The sequence below is a fragment of the Carcharodon carcharias genome, chromosome 8 (assembly GCF_017639515.1).
Source record: "Carcharodon carcharias isolate sCarCar2 chromosome 8, sCarCar2.pri, whole genome shotgun sequence".
Classification (NCBI taxonomy): domain Eukaryota; kingdom Metazoa; phylum Chordata; class Chondrichthyes; order Lamniformes; family Lamnidae; genus Carcharodon; species Carcharodon carcharias.
In genome coordinates, this window is record NC_054474.1 from 83,108,375 (window position 1) to 83,123,406 (window position 15,032).

General features: G+C 42.0%; 1 protein-coding gene across 4 annotated transcripts in view; it reads right to left on the reverse strand.

Annotated features, from left to right (window-relative positions):
• afap1l1a (actin filament associated protein 1-like 1a) overlaps positions 1-15,032 on the reverse strand; it is a 231,724-nt gene that overhangs the window by 118,835 nt on the left and 97,857 nt on the right. The window contains exon 1 of one of the 4 annotated variants that reach the window (XM_041194164.1): positions 9,420-9,516. The exons of the other annotated variants lie outside the window; for them this stretch is intronic. Coding sequence (XP_041050098.1) covers positions 9,420-9,453 — 34 coding nt within the window. The 5' untranslated portion in view covers positions 9,454-9,516. Of the gene's footprint in view, positions 1-9,419; positions 9,517-15,032 lie in introns of those variants that run through there. 4 annotated transcript variants of the gene reach the window in all.

A 15,032-nucleotide genomic window follows, 5' to 3' on the forward strand; every position in this document is an offset into this window, starting at 1 on the left:
ACAAGCACCAGTGTACCCAGTAAAGGGTTCTGAAGAGGAGTCATATTGGACTCAAAATGTTAACTCTGTTTTACTCTCCACAGATGCTGCGAGACGTGCTGAGTTTTTCCAGCACTTTCTATTCTTATTTCAGATCTGCAGCATCCACTGTATAATGCCTTTATACTACCAGGTCCAGTAGTTCATTTTTTTCTTAAAAGTTTACATAATTTCATTTGATAATTCTATTCAATAATTAATAGGGGGTAGAAGGGAATGTGGAGTTGAGGCCACAAACAGATCAATCATGATCTAATTGAATGGCAGAGCAGGCTCGAGGGGCTGAGTGGCCTACGCCTGCTCCTAATTCATATGTTCCTATGTACATAATTCAATACTAACAAGAAGGTCTAAAATGTTTAAAGAGGCCAGATGGATTAAGGCTACCAGACTGAAGAATATCCTTACTCTCCAGTTACACCTTTCCCAAAATCCGAGGAAGTGAATCAGTATCTCTCTGACACAGAGTCTAACGCTCAGTCTGCAGGTAGTTCCACCTATCCTAAATTACAACTTTCATTTCAGTGCTGCCATCTTCTGAATAAATGCCCTTCTGTTAGCCTTGCCTTTCCTCAAATTGACTGGAAGAGCAGTGGTGCATCCACACACAGAAGTACGATTTAAGCGTGGCTGAACACAATGCTATTCACATGACAAGTGCAAACCCACAGCGGCAAGTCCACGGAAGATGTTTTTCAGAAAAGATTTTTCTGCACATCTCCTGAGGAGGAACTTGAGGTGCTACTTCATGGATAAAAAATGGTCTGGACGTTACTAGCTATTCGGGTGTATGTTTCTCAATAACTCTATTTCTGTATCTTGTTTTATGCTGCATTATCAATGACCTTTGTCATCCCATGGGATGTTTGTATCACTTTGGGAATACTCCATGCTGTGTGCCCTTTTTAACATTCCCAATACAACCTAAGGAAGTGGGCATGCATGATAGGTAAGGCAATTTGAAATTTTCAACATTTACTATCATATTTCTTTTTGGGTTGAAAGGGAGAAAAAGATTGATGAAACAGCAGGTTAAAAAAAAACAATTCATATTTATACAATGCCTTTTACATCCGTAGGACATGCCAAAACACTTTACAGCCAATTAATTACTTTTGAGGTGTAATCACTAAGGCCCTGTTTTGACACATTCACACCTCAAATAATATATCAAACTATATTAGATTAGAAATAGGTTACTAGGCATAAATTATGGTCTGTGAACATGAGCAATCCATTTTGTGGCTTACTTTTTCCAAGTACAAACTGAGCTTGTGAGTTAAAAGTAACAGAAGTAAACCCAAAGCAGAACTGTTGAATGATTCATGCAAGTAGGGCAATAGGTTACCAGTTACACTGGAATTCAAACCTGCTTAAGGAATTAGGTCACAGTGAATTTAAGGCAATTTTAGTTAACAGGCTTCTTTCTTTATCTTGGCTGTCATGATTTATCAGAGATTTTCAGCAATCGGAGCTGACATTTAAAAGATACGCTGCCTTAACTCAAGGCAACCCAGGTGGTTCTGCCACATACGGCCACATTCTTCCTGAGGGCTGAGTGCCACATGTTTGGAGTTGTGGATAGCTTGGGCTAATTCCTCTCCAGTTAGCTTTACATTGTGTCAGTCAATCTTTATTTATTCAGAAACAACACAGCAAATACCTCAGGTTACTGAGGTAAAGTCAGTTGTTTTATCAGCTTATAATTGCACTGCTAAAGGTGATAGCCATATTTGCCAGCCTATTCAGCCAATCAATTGTGTTTGTTTAGAACTCAGTTGAAGGAAACAAGTTGTTCAGCCAGAATGAATAATCTTCTGGATTGAAATGGCCTCTTCTAAACAAATATTGCAATACTCCAGCTAGAGGTGATTTGAACTGGCTGAGTATTTTGTTGCACTCAACATCATGTCAATCACCATTTTGGGTGAAAATTATCTTAATGTCATCTATTGCCCACAGCAAAAAAAGTCACTTCCACTTCAATATACATTACCTTTAACTTAGTGATTGCTCAGTGTCACATTATCCAAGCACACAATGACTCTGGTTAACTTGCTGGTTTATACAAATAACGTTTTCATCTTTCATCATTGTGACTCAAATAAACAGTGTTAAGGAATGTGTCTCTTAGTTCCATTTTTATAAAACGGGCTGCAGTTTTTCTGCTTTATACTGTAAGAGTGCAGCTGAGGCACACAGGTCTCCCCAAGTCTGCTGCATTCTATAACAGCCAATGTCAGTAATTGAGGACAGTGCAAACTATGAAGTATGTGTCAAATTAAGCAGCTGCCTTCAGTAAAGTGAAGGTGAGAAGTTGCTCACCCACATTTTTAGAACTACAGCAGATGAAAACGGTGACAGTAATGGATGGAGGTCAGTCTCCCTGGACTAAAGTCAAAAAAGACAACATAAAAAGCAGCTTTGGCTGGTTGCTGTGTGATGCTTTAAAGCCTAAAGGCAGGTTTTTACCACTGAACTATTCAGTACACTAACCACTTTCAGCATTCATCCAGGAATGAGATTTGAGATGTGACAAAAATAAATCAAGCAAAGTAGTGCTTTGGATGTGCAAGTGGGTCATCTGATCCAATACATAATCATGTTCAGGGCTTCAATATCTTGAATATATTGTGATGTCTCTTGGAAAAATATTAGCAGAATTAAAACAAGAAAGAAATTTGGACACAAAATAAATATATTTGAGCTTCACAGTGACACTACAGAATCTCTAATCTACCACAAGAAATCAAATAATCATTCCAATCTGCTATCATGCATCTCTAAATGGCTGTTTTTTGGGTATCGACACAGCTCAGAGTAGTGAGCTACTGTTCTTGTAAACTGAACACTTATATTGACCATTGTCTAATGAGGGGTGAAAAATAATTAGATAAAGATGACAAATAAAAAAGTACAATTCCTCTAAGTGATGCATGGAGTGCCTTTAAGGGTTATCACAGAAAAGAAAAAAGAAAGATTTGCATTTCTATAGTGTCTTTCATTACCTCAGGATGTTCTAAAGTCTTTTGCTGCCAAGTATTTTTTGGAGTGAAACTATGTAGGAAACGCAGTAGCCAAATTGCAAGCAGCAAACTCTTACTGATCTGAGATAATGACCAGGTAATCTGTCTTTGTGATGTTAATAGGGGGGTATATGTTGGCCAGGATGCTGAGGTAAGTCCTCTGTCCTTCTTCAAAATAATATCATAGTGTCCAATATGTCCATGTGAGGGCAGATGGAGCCTCTGTTTAACTTTTTATCCAAAAGACAACACTTCTGACAGATTCCCTTGGTATTGCACTGGATTGTCAGCTTAGATTTTTGTGCTCAGGATCTGGAGTGAAACTTGAACTCACAACTTTTTGACTCTGAGGTAAGAGCGCTACCAACTGAGCCACCTGCTCAGAGCAAAAATCATGCACTCTTCCTTCTACCACCAGCTGAAGGAGCAGGCATGGTAACAAAAGAAACAAGATTATTCATCTCCCCCCCCCCAATGAATGAATAGTATGGTGACCAAATGCTATGTGCAACAGCTTCCCCCTGTCCAATCCATTACCAAGTGGTTGAAGGAGTGGATGACGGAAAGCATTCGCACTGCATTCCCCTCTCTAATGGCTGAAGGGGAACCTAGTGACCGAAAGCAGCCATATTACATTTCACCTCCCCATTGGCTGAAGAGGAACATGACAGCTGAAGGAACTCAATTTACCTTCCCCCAGTCCATTTTACAATCCTGCACATTTTTGGGAATTGACTCTCACACTAGTTTTTCTTAGCAAAGGAGAATACAACACATCAGCATTCACTAGTGGAGCCATGTGTTAAAAAATTGAAGGGATACTGATGAAGTGTTGCCTTCCTGGTATTCACTGGATAATCTCTGATGAACATCTAGCACTGAGACGCTTTGATGTCAGTACATCTGGGACTTACTGTGTCGGCCTGCAACCATCCCTCAGAACCTGATGAGTGCAATATTGAAGAACAGAAGACAATTGGTACTGGCAGAAAATTACTATCTGCAAACAGGGAAACAGAGAATACACAGATTCAGAAGTCAGAAATATCAAGAGTAAGGAATTGAGAGTAAAATTGAGAAAAGCAACTTGTAAACTTTAGTTGCTGGAGCAAAGAAAGGAGCAACTCGGAAGTGAAACATTTTAGCCTCAGTTACTACACTCGTATTTTACAAGTCATGGTAACATTATTGAAAAGTCAGAAAAAGCATTATCCTGCTGAACTGCTGGTCTAACATAGAGATAAAAACAAAAAAACTGCGGATGCTGGAAATCCAAAACAAAAACAGAATTACCTGGAAAAACTCAACAGGTCTGGCAGCATCGGCGGAGAAGAAAAGAGTTGACGTTTCGAGTCCTCATGACCCTTCGACAGAACTTGAGTTCGAGTCCAAGAAAGAGTTGAAATATAAGCTGGTTTAAGGTGTGTCTGTGGGGGGGCGGAGAGATAGAGAGAGAGAGAGGTGGAGGTGGGGGGGGTGTGGCTGTAGGGACAAACAAGCAATGATAGAAGCAGATCATCAAAAGATGTCAACGACAATAGTACAATAGAACACATAGGTGTTAAAGTTAAAGTTGGTGATATTATCTAAACGAATGTGCTAATTAAGAATGGATGGTAGGGCACTCAAGGTATAGCTCTAGTGGGGTTTTTTTTAAATAATGGAAATAGGTGGGAAAAGGAAAATCTTTATAATTTATTGGGAAAAAAAGGAAACAGAAAGGGGGTGGGGATGGGGGAGGGAGCTCACGACCTAAAGTTGTTGAATTCAATATTCAGTCTGGAAGGCTGTAAAGTCCCTAGTCGGAAGATGAGGTGTTGTTCCTCCAGTTTGCATTGGGCTTCACTGGAACAATGCAGCAAGCCAAGGACAGACATGTGGGCAAGAGAGCAGGGTGGAGTGTTAAAATGGCAAGCGACAGGGAGGTTTGGGTCATTCTTGTGGACAGACCGCAGGTGTTCTGCAAAGCGGTCGCCCAGTTTACGTTTGGTCTCTCCAATGTAGAGGAGACCACATTGGGAGCAACGAATGCAGTAGACTAAGTTGGGGGAAATGCAAGTGAAATGCTGCTTCACTTGAAAGGAGTGTTTGGGTCCTTGGACGGTGAGGAGAGAGGAAGTGAAGGGGCAGGTGTTGCATCTTTTGCGTGGGCATGGGGTGGTGCCATAGGAGGGGGTTGAGGAGTAGGGGGTGATGGAGGAGTGGACCAGGGTGTCCCGGAGGGAGCGATCCCTACGGAATGCCGATAAGGGGGGTGAAGGGAAGATGTGTTTGGTGGTGGCATCATGCTGGAGTTGGCGGAAATGGCTGAGGATGATCCTTTGAATGCGGAGGCTGGTGGGGTGATAGGTGAGGACAAGGGTGACCCTATCATGTTTCTAGGAGGGAGGAGAAGGCATGAGGGCGGATGCGCGGGAGATGGGCCGGACACGGTTGAGGGCCCTGTCAACGACCGTGGGTGGAAAACCTCGGTTAAGGAAGAAGGAGGACATGTCAGAGGAACTGTCTTTGAACGTAGCATCATCGGAACAGATGCGACGGAGGCGAAGGAACTGAGAGAATGGGATGGAGTCCTTACAGGAAGCGGGGTGTGAGGAGCTGTAGTCGAGATAGCTGTGGGAGTCGGTGGGTTTGTAATAGATAGACTGTCCACCAATATCCATTACAAACCCACCGACTTCCACAGCTATCTCGACTACAGCTCCTCACACCCCGCTTCCTGTAAGGACTCCATCCCATTCTCTCAGTTCCTTCGCCTCCGTCGCATCTGTTCCGATGATGCTACATTCAAAAACAGTTCCTCTGACATGTCCTCCTTCTTCCTTAAACGAGGTTTTCCACCCACGGTCGTTGACAGGGCCCTCAACCGTGTCCGGCCCATCTCCCGCGCATCCGCCCTCACGCCTTCTCCTCCCTCCCAGAAACATGATAGGGTCCCCCTTGTCCTCACTTATCACCCCACCAGCCTCCGCATTCAAAGGATCATCCTCCGCCATTTCCTCCAACTCCAGCATGATCCCACCACCAAACACATCTTCCCTTCACCCCCCTTATCAGAATTCCGTAGGGATCGCTCCCTCCGGGACACCCTGGTCCACTCTTCCATCACCCCCTACTCCTCAACCCCCTCCTATGGCACCACCCCATGCCCACGCAAAAGATGCAACACCTGCCCCTTCACTTCCTCTCTCCTCACCGTCCAAGGACCCAAACACTCCTTTCAAGTGAAGCAGCATTTCACTTGCATTTCCCCCAACTTAGTCTACTGCATTCGTTGCTCCCAATGTGGTCTCCTCTACATTAGAGAGACCAAACGTAAACTGGGCGACCGCTTTGCAGAACACCTGCGGTCTGTCCGCAAGAATGACCCAAACCTCCCTGTCGCTTGCCATTTTAACACTCCACCCTGCTCTCTTGCCCACATGTCTGTCCTTGGCTTGCTGCATTGTTCCAGTGAAGCCCAACGCAAACTGGAAGAACAACACCTCATCTTCCGACAAGGGACTTTACAGCCTTCCGGACTGAATATTGAATTCAACAACTTTAGGTCGTGAGCTCCCTCCCCCATCCCCACCCCCTTTCTGTTTCCCCCTTCCTTTTTTTTCCAATAAATTATAAAGATTTTCCTTTTCCCACCTATTTCCATTATTTAAAAAAAAATCCCACTAGAGCTATACCTTGAGTGCCCTACCATCCATTCTTAATTAGCACATTCGTTTAGATAATATCACCAACTTTAACTTTAACACCTATGTGTTCTATTGTACTATTGTCGTTGACATCTTTTGATGATCTGCTTCTATCACTGATTGTTTGTCCCTACAACCACACCCCCCCCTCCACCTCTCTCTCTCTCTATCTCTCCGCCCCCCCACACACACACCTTAAACCAGCTTATATTTCAACTCTTTCTTGGATTCGAACTCAAGTTCTGTCGAAGGGTCATGAGGACTCGAAACGTCAACTCTTTTCTTCTCCGCTGATGCTGCCAGACCTGCTGAGTTTTTCCAGGTAATTCTGTTTTTGTGCTGGTCTAACATGTTGAGTTGATGGTTGTTTCACAGCCCGGTGCTAGCAAAACTAAAAACACAGTAAAACAATGAGTGTGGATAAACACACACAATTGTTTATTGAGCCAATAAAAAATTGCTTGAATATTTATACTTTAAAGGAAAATCTTATTTCAACAGATTCATTCCTAAGCTTTGTAACTTGCTCAAATAAGATTCTAGCCTAAGCCACTCATTGGCAGTGATGTTGCAAGATGTCCCTAGCACTGCTTAGGTGTTCTAACTGCCAGCAACTTACTAATCAGGGTTGGTGTGAATTTGTGATTATAAGTTTGAAATGGTACAGATGTTCAGATTTGGTGACATGCACTTTTATTGACCAAAGTGGCATTCCTGTTTTAAAACTAGAAGCAGATTTATCAGTTTCAAAGAGAGATATAGGTTAATTGTGCACTTGGACAATAGATATATTGTCAGTACATCTTGGACTGGAAACACTTTGGGACATCTTGAGATCATTAAAGGTGCCGCATAAATGCAATTCTTTCTTTTTCTTTGTTAGGGTATAGCCATTTTGGCTGCATCACTGATGTTAAATTTGGGGGAATTACATCAGTGGGTGCAACCCGGAAGTCTGACCCAAAATTGCACCCATTCCCACTCCCATTCTGCCAATTCTAAATGAGACTCAGAGTTCCTGTGAATCTCATTAGAATATGGTCCGACATAAAATGAATGTAAATCAGCATAAACAATTGGAAGGCAGGGAAAGTACAGAACTCATATTTCCCTCCTTTAATTATGAAAATTAAAGTTTGAACTCATTCACGCATAATTTATACACAGCATGTTTAAGAACCTGCAATTTTAAAATAGCATATACTAATGCCATGAAAAGGCATTAAAAGAAACAGAAAATACAGAACAAGATGTACTTATAAAAATTAAATGAGAATTTAATTAAATTATTTTGATTCCTGTGGCTGAAAATCTGACTGCAATTTGAAGAGAGCCGCTGGACAAACACAGTGGTAAGAAACTCACGTTTGAGGGTCTGTAAACTAGTGGTGGTCATTATTATGGGCAGAATATGTTTGAGTCGAAGGATCAATGGATGGCTGTAAATGATTGAGGTGATTTAAGCATACTGTATTTACATCTTTAATTTGCTCATGCCTGAAATTCTGTGATATTTTAAGCCACGTATTTGATATATGCACCAATTGAGTGTGTATCTGCCCACAAATACATGGGAAATCCCAGAATCACATTATGTAAATCCGGTGTTAAGGCACAAATTGACTTTGAAGGAAAACAGAGTGATACTTCTCCAGGTAGTTTAAATCCTTTTTGTTCAATGTTAGGCTGCTGACTGTGGATTCAAGCTGCATTCACAACGCACTACGGTATTCAATGCACTTCACTTCAGGCTGACACTGGTTATTGTATGAATGCAGCACCTACTTTCAAGACATTCTGTTTAATAACATTACATGAAGTGGTTAGCAGCGATGTTGAATCTAGGAATGAGTTAGGAGACTCCTTAAATATTGTGCTTTACATTTTTAAAAGTATATTGTTTTGGCAGGTCACATTTCAACAGTGTCATCCCCACTTAAATCAAAAAATATGATGTAAGCAAACTCTAGATTTAAGCAAAATACAAAGATGTTGGTATATAACTTGACTTTTGAAGCCTCGGAAATTCCTTCCAAAAATGGAGGTTGACTTATATGCCACTTATAAAAGTGAACCGCCAGCGTCATGTGGGTGGTCGCCATTTTGAAGAGTCATCAGCATCCGACACAAAGAGTGGGCATGTCTTAAAATCCCATGCAACTTTGCAACACAGCTTGTATTGCCCACTTGATCCATTCCACCCAGTTATAAGTTAAGTAAAACATGCATTGTGAGGTGTAAAACAGCACTGTGGGTGTTCTCAAAACACATGGACTGCAGCAGTTCAAGCAGGTAGCTTACTACCACCTTCTCAAGGGCAATTAGGGATGGGCAATAAATGTTGACTTAGCAAGTGACACCCACATCCCATGAATGAATAAATAAAATTGAGGCCAACACTAATGCCAGTATAGCATGCTGTGGCTGAAAATGTCAGGGACAGGGGGAGGGGGGCAGTGGTTGACTTATACACCGAGTATAAAAATAATTTTTGGGGCTGGAAAAATGGGGTCGCCTTATATGCCAGGTCCCTTTGTAAGCTGTAATTTATGGCACTTATTTTAATCTAATTCTATTTCATTTCCACTGCACTAAAGGGGTAGTGATACAGAAAAATGTAGATGCTACATGTTGGTTTAATAACCAATTAATTATTAGAACTTACCATTTTCAGTAGATTTGTAAGGTGTAGTCAACATCTTTAACTCAAAATCCAACCAGCAATTCCAACCAAAGTTTTAAATCTTGAACCCTGGACTTCTCTTCGGACTGAGCACAGTTATTGCAGTCAGCACAGTTCTGTGGTTTGATGAATTCTGCTGTTGCTCTTCAAGCAGCTGTGATCCCTCCCACAGGGATCTGTCCTGCCTCAAATGCTGCACTAGCATTTATGACTAACTCGATTGGTTTCTCTGATTCTATGTTCCTCTCTATGCCTTTCATCACAGCCTCAGCTAATCACAAGGGTCCTTTATTGGCACCAGAGTGCCTGCTTGCCATTAATAAACGATTTCACTGGATCAGTGCTGTCTAATGATTTTGAAGAGACTGCAGTTGATCTTTAGTGAATTTCTAAACTATCTGAAAATTAAAATCTGCAGTTTTCCGTTAAGGCACCACAGATTTCTTAAAAGAATCCTACCCGAGCGAGCAGTGAACAACCTCTAATTTGTTTCCAATGCCACTAATAGCATATTGATGATGGGGATACAACTATTATACACACAGCAAACCCTACTGCAATTTCATTCTACACATTCCATTTTTTTCTCGAATTTTATTTCCTTTTTCATGAAGATCCTGACTTAGCTAGGGTTCATTTTTGAGTTTAAACAGCAAAATGTATTGACTATTCCATAGTGGACATCAAAACTGAGCCCATACTGATATTGCAACCGACACCTACATCCACATTTTCCAGCAGGAGTCACTGCATAGTAATCATGAGCAGAAACTCCGGCATTTATTTTCTCTGCTTGGCTCCATTAGCACTGAGGCCAGTTGGAAGATCTCTCCTGCCTTTGAAGCTGAAATCATCTTTCCTCAGTGCAGACCATCGATCAAGTCTAGACTGTTTTGGACCAGTATGCCTTTGTATTATATTTTCCACCATTGAACCATCAGAGAAACTCATTCCATATTTCCAAAGCTAAAAGTAGTTCCTCCTTCAAAATAGTCACTGGAGACCAATCATTGTTTTAACTCCCACTATGTTGTCCATGTTCCAGTAAGTCTTTGGCAGATAACTTTTTATTCTCATAATTACAGCAACACAGCATAGCAATGCATTTTTCATCCAGGAATCTATTGCATTTTATTTTGCTGCATTCTTATTCCTTAGGAAATAAACATAAAGTTCCCGCTCACTGTGATATTACAAGCACTCAATGCTCAAAAAATAGTAAAGTTGGGCTTTAGACAAGTTGACTGAACTATCTGAATTCCAATTTGTTTGCCTAACTTTTTTCCTTTATTCTTTCATGGCATGTGGGTGCCTCTGGCAAGGCCAGTATTTGTTGCCTGTCCCTTATTGCCCTTGAACTAAGCGGCTTGCCAGGCAATTGCACAGGGCAGTTAAGGGTCAACCACCTTGCTGTGGATCTGGAGTTACAAGTAGGTCAGACCAGGTAAGGATGGCAGATTAGTGAACCACATGGGCTTTTATCATAATTGATGATAGTTTCGTGATCACCAATACTGAGGCTAGTTTTCAATTCCAGACTTATTAATTGAATTTAAATACCATCAGCTGCTATGATGGGACTTGAACCTAGGTCCCCCAGAGTATTGGCCTGGGCCTCTGAAATGACATCACCACTACACTACCACCTGCCCCTTAACTGGTCAAGATATGCCCTTGATTTCAGAATAAACTCTGATTTCACCCCCCATGCCACATAAACAGAACTTGAAATGTATGACAAACTTTTCTAACTTCACTGCATTGATATAGTTATGACCAAGTGAGGAGGAGTGAACTGGCTCCCCTCCATTCAGCCTCCTCGGTTGTTCGCAAGAAAGGTTTAAGTTTCTTTTTCACGTGATATGCCTTTTCCAAATCAGTGTGCATTTAACTATTAAAGCTGTGAGTAATAAGGAGACAATCAAACAGGACTTTCTTGAGTCAAAGAAAGAGCAAATTTATTAACTACTAAACATGAGGAAAAAAAATAACAACAACGCAATGTCGCACGCACAAGTATCAGAAAAAAGGGAAGCTAGAGTCCAGTAAAAAAAAAATGTTAAGAGAATATACAGTTAAGTGTCCTCTGATTGTTCTGGACGTGTAGATTTTTAAATGTGCCAATTTGGATTAGCTGGTTTCATGTATGGAATCAGATATAGAAAATGTTGCAATTATTACAAGATCTCCATTTGCAGGTAGATTTCTGGTAAAGTTGGCATCCAAACTGAGTAATACACTTAGTCCAAAAGAGAGAGAGGGAGAGCGAGCTTTTAGCCTGTCTCTTCTGCTGAAGTCTTTCTTACAATCTCCCTGCAGTGGCTGCAACCTAGTCTGTTATACTTCACCCATTGTGTATTTCCAAGGGGTTTTGGATGAGTCTGTCTGTAGCAGCCATTCTTTCAGCATCCAGCACTTTGCAATTTAATGGCTCTTCCTTAGACAATGACAAGTTTTGATGGGTCTCTGGTTTAGAGGAAATGCTTCTCTTTTCACACTCCCCTGAAGGTGAGTTGTTTGTTTTTCACCTTCACCTTGGAAGTTGGCCTTGCATTTTTAAGTAGTTTGCTCTGTCTCATTTCAAATTGCGACATTTCCAATCAGTTGAAAATTTGAAAAATCATATTTTCAAAGTTAAAGGGGCATAGCCTCGTGACATTATCATAGTGAGTAGAGGCACTTCCCACTGTACTTACCAAGCCAACCTCAAACATCTTCCAGTTCTTATGAAAGGTTGTTAACCTAAAATATTGGGGGGGGGGGGTCAATTTAATCCCCAAATGAGGTGAATTTTAGTCAGATGGAAAATTAAAATATTCCAATCTAAAACAGGAACCCAACCCAACTCGAACCTGCCCACTTCTGTTTATAACACAGGATGAGCAGCCAATCCACTCTCAGAAAGTAGGTAGTTGCTGAAACATTTTAAGGAGGCTGAGCACCTCCATTATAAGAGGGTTTATATTTTTATCCTATGTTGGCTGAGTTTCCCATGCCTTGGGAAATTAGGCAAGTAAAGGGAGTGAGAAGGGCTGGATACATCAAATAGGTACGTGCTATTACAGTATCGCTTGTGGAACAGGAGGGCCAAGAGTATTTTCCTCCAGACACAACAAGCTAACTTGTTAACACCCCACCTTTGCCATCACTGACACCTCCCCAACCACTGACCCCTCACTCTGTGATCACTGACCCTCTCATCACCAATCCTCAATCCCTCACATGATTTCTGATTCTCTTCTGACCTCCATCTATCTCTCCCCCGATCTCTAACAACCCACCTAATTTCTCCCTAACCCTATGATATCGAACCCACTGCAATCGCCCTGGACCCTTCTAATCACGTTGTGCTATACCACACTCCAAGATCTCTACCTTGCTAAACCATCCTGCTTCTGGCCTGTGGCCTCATGTTGTCGAATTTATCCACTCAACAGGTCACCAAGTCTATTAGCAAACGGGGAATCTGTTTCAAAAGAAACACACACAATGTAACGTTCAAACTCCAGGGGATTTGAGGGCACCTCCTCCCTTTTCAAATCCCTGCCTCAATAAACATCGTGGCTATTAATTCTGTTTCTCTCTCTACAGATGCTGCCTGACCTGCTGTGTGTTTTGTTTTGTTGAAGAGAATTACATCACATTCCTGGTCTGTGCTGATTTAAGTCAGAGCAGCAGCTGAAACATTACAGCCCTGGGCAAGGGAGGGGAGAAGTCCTTCAGGATTTCCACTCCAGACTGCTATCTAGTGATCTGTATTAGAAAAGACATGTGTCTGGATTGAAAAGTCTGCCAACACTTATTATCACACATGTAAAACGTTCCCTTGGGTGAGGTAGCAGAGGAATCAGCAACCTAGCTATAGGCAGTATTTTCAAGAGGGAAAGTTAGAAATTGGGAGATGTTTCTGCATCTGTTCACAGTTTCATTTTTAAATAACAATTAAATTAGTAACTCAAGGTCCTTCAGAGTTCCATCTTGGCCAGTTGTTTGCCTTACCAATGTTAGTAACTCCTGGCCTCTATACTCGCACCAGTTATATTGTTAATTCTTAAATAGTGAATAATAAAATATTTTGCATTAAAATACATTTACACTTATTTGTCCTCATTACTTTTCAATCTCCCTGCACTATTCATTGTCAGTGAAATGATTTAAAGGTATTTGTTTAGCAATTTGTTGGTTTTGTTATTAAGGGGATATTGTTTGTAAACTCGGTAGTTTTTGGGGTAAGCTGAGTGTGCTTTTCCTTCAGTGTGGCGTTTTCAACAGCAGTTACACTGTCCTCCTGCCATTCTTTAATGTAAACCATACCAATAACAATGGAGAGCCAGTTTCATTGCCACAAGAGCAGCTGTTGGTTCTGCAGTGGAAATCATAAATCTCCAGCCTTGACTTTCTTTCAGCAGTGGCAGGAAGAAAATAGATGAAGTGAAACATGGAATTCATGAGCCTGCATTTGAATGTTACTTTTTCATTCTTCCATGGAATGTGGGCGTCACTCACAAGGCCAGCATTTGCGACCATAAGACAGAGGAGCAGAAATTAGGCCATTCGGCCCATCGAGTCTGCTCCGCCATTCAATCATGGCTGATAAATTTCTCAACCCCATTCTCCCGCCTTTTCCCTGTAACCTTTGATCCCCTTACCAATCAAGAACTTATCTATCTTGGTCTTAAATACACTCAATCACCTGGCCTCCACAACCTTCTGTGGCAATGAAATTTGTTGCCCATCCCTAAATGCTCTTGAACTGAATGACCATTACCAATATGCCATCACTTCCTCATAACTTTGCTGTATATGGGTGCCTTAAGTTCCTAGAGTTGTGTGCTGGTCACTGTGAGACTACATTCCTGTTTCAGTATTTGGGTTTTTAGGCCCTGTTGGAGGTGAGCACAGAGGTGGAAGGGTGCAGAATTTTATGCCATTGGTTGGTGTGTCAGCTCTGTCCCACCCCCAGGCCATTTCCCCAGAGGCAAGATAGAGAAGGCAGGGCTACCCACCTGCAAGTAGTGGACAGCCACTTTACAACAGCTGAAGGCCAATTAAAGCCTATCCAGTTGGCCTCCATGCCACCTGAGGGAACAGGCCAACTGCCTCCTGGTGGCAGGCCAGGGAGCCAGCGCTCCAGGCAAGTTTGAGGGCCCTCTTCACCTGTCTGGCCTCAACTGCAGCCATAGGCCCACCTGAGGAGGGGTCTCCCTCTATGATGGTGGTCCGGTTGGTGGGGGGAATTTTCAACTTAAAAGTTAAAAAAGTCGGGGTGCTTCTATCTTGAGGTGCCCTCTTTCTCTCTCACTCTCTCTCTTTCACATAGAAAGGCAAGATTTTGCTTCTTCAGTGCTGGATGACATCCTATTGGACCTCCAACTTTGAGAGCCCGGCCACCGTCTTTAAGGAAAGTCCACCCTCTGGCCACTAATTGGCCACTTTGGGAAAAAAATCACCCTAGGTGATTGTTTCCCATACAGTGCGGGTTTCTGATTGCTTTTTGACCCTGACATTGGGGTCCCGAGGCAGACAGGAAAATTCCTGGTCACTTGTTGCTCTATGACTGGGGCATTAGTCCCAATTGTCTCTTACTTTTTGTAA